This window comes from Rutidosis leptorrhynchoides, chromosome 4, assembly GCF_046630445.1.
Source record: "Rutidosis leptorrhynchoides isolate AG116_Rl617_1_P2 chromosome 4, CSIRO_AGI_Rlap_v1, whole genome shotgun sequence".
Taxonomy (NCBI): Eukaryota; Viridiplantae; Streptophyta; class Magnoliopsida; order Asterales; family Asteraceae; genus Rutidosis; species Rutidosis leptorrhynchoides.
This window is the reverse complement of record NC_092336.1, coordinates 436,240,049-436,245,254: the sequence shown is the minus strand read 5'-3', so window position 1 is coordinate 436,245,254 and position 5,206 is coordinate 436,240,049. Positions and strand designations below refer to the sequence as shown.

At 31.9% G+C, this 5,206-nt stretch overlaps 1 protein-coding gene across 1 annotated transcript; it reads left to right on the top strand.

Annotated features, from left to right (window-relative positions):
• The first annotated feature begins 2,651 nt into the window (after positions 1 to 2,651).
• LOC139844818 (uncharacterized protein ycf20) lies at positions 2,652 to 3,988 on the top strand. The gene is made up of 2 exons (XM_071835047.1): positions 2,652 to 2,787; positions 3,376 to 3,988. Exon 2 carries the CDS (start codon positions 3,397 to 3,399, stop codon positions 3,853 to 3,855), a length of 459 nt encoding a protein of 152 aa, XP_071691148.1. The 5' UTR covers positions 2,652 to 2,787; positions 3,376 to 3,396; the 3' UTR covers positions 3,856 to 3,988.
• Positions 3,989 to 5,206: the final 1,218 nt, after the last annotated feature.

The window sequence follows — 5,206 nt, the reverse complement described above, 5'->3', positions numbered from 1 at the left end:
CGGTTCGCTACCGTTACTTCGGATGAAATATATTTTCGAGAAACAGTGTATGTTCTAACACTATTGTGATGGGGTTCTATGGGAGGAAAGTTAAGCCTTGATAATTGGGTGCTCGTGATAACAATTTTTGGAATGGTTTACTATTATTGAAATGTTATAAATCTTGTGGTTCGTTTTACTTACTCACTTACTTACTTAAACCTATGATTTCACCAACATTTTCGTTGACAGACTTCTATGTTTTTCTCAGGTCTTTGAACGATATGTGATACATGCTTCCGCTCATTATTTTGATACTTGCATTGGATGTCGAGTATATATGCATACGTGGAGCGTCTTTTGACTTTATTTTAAACTGTGTCGCATATGTTTCATTTGTACTTATAACATTGTAACATAACTTGTGGTTGAACTATTCTTGTAAACTTGAAACAATCTTTACATTTGAAATGAATGCGACATATTTTTGGTCAAACGTTATTTTAAAGACTTATGACCACGTAACGGGATCTAAGTAGACGGCGCCGTCAATGACGATTTTATCGGGTCGCTACAGAGATGAATGTGTGCAGTTAAATATTGAAATCTTGTGGTCTATTAAAATTATGGAAATGGCCGATTATGATAAACTAATGAACTCACCAACCTTTTGGTTGACACTTTAAAGCATGTTTATTCTCAGGTATGAAAGAAATCTCCTACTGTGCATTTGCTCATTTTAAAGATATTACTTGGAGTCATTCATGACATATTTCAAAAGACGTTGCATTCAAATCATTTGAATTCAAAAAGATTATTGATAGATGAATGACAGATTAGTCAATTATATTTGGGAAATGTGATAATATCATGAGTATGCATATTTGTAAACTTTCGTTGAGATGAAAGTTTGTCTTTTAAAAGAATGCAATATTTGTAAAATGTATCATATAGAGGTCAGAACCTCGCAATGTAATCAACTAATATGAATCGTTTATAATCGATATGAACGGTCCTTTCATTTTGTATATGTTTGCTGCTGTTTTGTATTCATCGATCAATTAATTGGATATTACCATGGCATGTCATGTGTTTAACAATTAGTATAAATCATGACATGTTTCATTGATTTATTTGTTTAAGATCAAAGCAGGTGTACGGAGTAATTTAATTATTTTATATCTTTTAATTGAATTCATGTTTCAAATCATGATTCTGATCATTTTATTTCTTTTGATTGAATCTATGTGAGTAGATTACGATGATGATAATGATAATGATATCGATTTTTGCATACATTAATTTGGGATGAATTTGGTTTAGATATAAGTGTTTATGATTTTGGGAATTTGTAGTTTTATTGTATTTTTTGTTATAAGTGTTAGGTTTGGTGAAGAATAAGGTTTGATGATGATTTTGTTATAATTTTATAGATTTTTATTTTTATTTTTATTTTTATAAATTTATCAATTAAAAGTATATAAATCATAATTGCGCCATTGGTCTCTCGATTTTAGTGAAGAAAAGAGTAAAAAGACGAATTTACCCTCACATGCAAGGCACATGGCATGACTTAACGGACTTTTTTAACAGAAAGTTGACAGAGGGACGCGTAATCAAAAAAGGTGATAATAGAGGGACGCTGAAAGCCAAAAAAAATAAAAATTGAGGAACGCTGTTAGCTTTTTGGGGTAAAATGGAAGGACCAACGGCACAATTATTTCTATTATTAAACTTAAAAGTGAATTTACTTAGAATGAAATAATAATTAAATATATAATACTACATATGAGTAATACATTTAATTTTTACGTGTATAAATATATATATATATATATATATATATATATATATATATATATATATATATATATATATATATATATATATATATATATATATATATATATATATATATATATATATATATATATATATATGGTTTATAATTAATAAAATATTTGGCTTGTTAACTTTTTTTTTTAACAAATAAGTTGTATATTTTTATTACTCGAGGGTTACGGGCATGGGCAGAATCTTTTTATCCACGGGCGGGTAACATGTCCTAACGAGCAAAAAATAAATTCGATTGACGGGTCGCAGTTATATAAGTTTTGTGCCTATCGCTTGCGGCCGCCATCTCTAGGCATCCTCATAGGTAGCTTAGATTTTTTTTTTTTTTTTTTTTTTTTAATTTTTTCATGCTTGAGGAAAGCTTATTTATGACATCATCATAATCCTTATTTATTACTCCCTTCGTCACATCTTAGTAGTCCGTCTTTCCTTTTTGAGTTGTCCCAAATTAATAGTCCGCTTTCATAAATAGATCAGAAAGTTGGTTACTTTCATAAAAAATTTAGGTAAAAATTAATGGGTAAAACTGAAAAGTAGACAAAAATTAAATTATATCTTTTTTTATCTGTGAATTAGTTCGTATTAAGTTCCCTATTAAGGTGTGTTTGGGCGAAAGTAGCTGGAGCTGGAGCTTATAGCTGGAGCTGAAGCTTATGAGCAGGACCTGGGGTGTGTTTGGCACAAGAGCTTATGGGAGCTTGAGCTTATGATTTTAATAAGTTTCAAATTCTCACTCAAGGACCAAATTGTATCTTTTATGGGATTCAAATTCTCACTCAAGGCCCAAATTGTATAAATTGGCCTGAACAGAATGTACCCGAATTGAAAAGCTGAAACGGGTCATAAGAACGGGTGGTTCGCCTAAAACCTCAAAACAGATTAACATAAGAAGCTTTCTTCTTCTTCACCATTGAACTTTTTCGAAAGTGTTCAAATTTCGCCCTATTAATCAAGGTATCATGACATTAAATAGTGTTACTATACGTACGTCTATATAATTATATTCTTTACAATGTTATGTATTGCATTTTACTGATCTTCGCTTTATTTTTTAGGGTTTCTTCATTTTGTGCATACGAAAAACCTAATTAATCATGTATACCTTATACCTTATTTCTGATAAAATGAAATGTTAAATTGTTCGTGCCTCTGTAATTTATTATGCAATTTAGCAATTTAGAATAGCAATTTAGCTACGATTATTGTTGTGGATACTGTTACTATTATTACTTAATCATTTAATTACAGATAATATAAAATAAAAACTATTTCCCCCTGAAATTGAACTTCTTAATGTTACCATTGTGTATATTCTAGATTTTTGTATAAAAAGTTTGTTGTAATCTGAATTTTGATTATTGTTAGGGTTTCGTTTGTTCATGTTATGAATATGAATGTAGGCTGCCATTGCTATTTGTAAAAAAAATCAAATTAGAAATCTAATAAGTTTGGAAACTGCATTATGTTTGATGCATTTTTCAATCTTGACATTACGTTATTTTCAATTTCGATCTGGTTTTTTTTTTTTTTTTTTTCTTTCAGGAACCTTGTTTTCGAGCTTAAATGGCGATTTGTACAAGTCTTACCTCCATAGATCTTATCAGATTCAACTCTAATCCTACAACAAAATTTTATAGTATCTCTACGCGGCCATCATCACTAAAGTTTTCTAAAATCAAAGCTGTACAAGACACTGATGGCGGACGTAGGAGGCTAATAGATATCATTCGACTCGTGCCCGATATTTCAAGAAACTACTTCAAAAGTCCATCTCGTAGAACTCTTTTCGGAGGTATATCTCTTCTTGGTGGGTTTTATGTTGCACAAACGATATCATTGTCATTTGGAGCTTTAGCTGTGAACGATGTTATAGCTGCTGTTGTTTGTGTGCTTCTTACCGAGTATGTCACAAGGTTTTATTACAGTAGGCCAAAAGTTACATTCCCGATCGCCCTGCTCAATAACTTTAAGATGGGTTTTACTTATGGTCTCTTTATCGATGCTTTTAAGCTTGCAAGTTGATTGCTTCTTTGATTGAGTTTCATGTATTCGATTTGTTGTAATGCTAATTGTTATTTGTTGTAATGCTAATTGTTTTGCAAGAGGTGAAAACAATATTGTACTCTTTGTAATTCACTCATGTATATAAATTATACACAACCATTTTTTGTGCACGTTTACTAGTAGTACCTGTAATTACTACATAATTAGTTATTTGTTGTGGTGCCTCAGTGGACTTGTACTAAGAAGTTGGCTGAAAACTGTTCAATGCTTTTCTGCTCCTTCGCGGTGTAAGTAACAAGGACGGTGTCTTGTTTTCTACCTATGCGCAATCTTTTTTACCAAAGTCAACACATCAATGTTCATGTTGGCCCGCTACAACATTCACGTCTTTAAGGTTATAGTACCGAAATTAAGCTTCTGCACCAGCAGGAGCCAATGTACCTGCAGGCTTAAGAATACTCCTTTTCATCAAACATATCCTTCATGACAAACATGTACTCTTCTATTAGACTGCTTGAAATGCAGCGTTAAAAAGATCGAGTTTCATGACAAACATGTACTCTTCTATCCTTCATGACAAACATGTACTCTTCTATTAGACGGTGTGGAGCTCGAGTGACGGAAGGAAAGGTGATTATAGCAGCGTCAGTGTCAAATGGGTTAGTTAGAGTGCTCCCAACCATGACAGAATGTCTTCCAGGACTAACCAACCATTCAGCGCCACATCAGCACATCCATCTCACTTCCTTCCCAGGACTAAACCCAGGACTAAACACTCCCAACAAAGACACTCCTCCTTCCATATTTTTATTTTCTTTAATTTAATTAAAAATACTTTTATTATTATTAATATTAATATTATAAATTTTAATTATTATTATTAATTTAAACTTAAAAATTAATTTGATTAATTATTAAAAAAATAAGATAAAATAAATATGCACTCCGTATATGATATACCCAAACCTTATATTTATGGACCCACCATTAAATTAAAATAAAAAAAAATTCTTTTCTTCATCTTCATCTTTACATAAACATATGCCTAAAAACCTTGCTGCAGCCATGAAAATGGGTCCATTTTCATCTCCAATCAAAATTAATAAATAATAAAATTAATCAAAATACACCAAAAGCTCGTCCACAAATATGCTCAATATGGGCGAAATGGGAGACGGAGCACCTGGGCGACATCGTGGGCGGGAGCTGGGCGGCCTCCGTGCCATCGGCGCCCGGCCTGGGCGGAGCTCCTGAGCGCACCGTTTGGACCTCTCTTATAGTTCTGACGAAATGTAACCAAGGCATGAGATATGTACGAACCAATCAATGATTTTAATATTAATTTATTTTTATTATTAATTTATTTTTG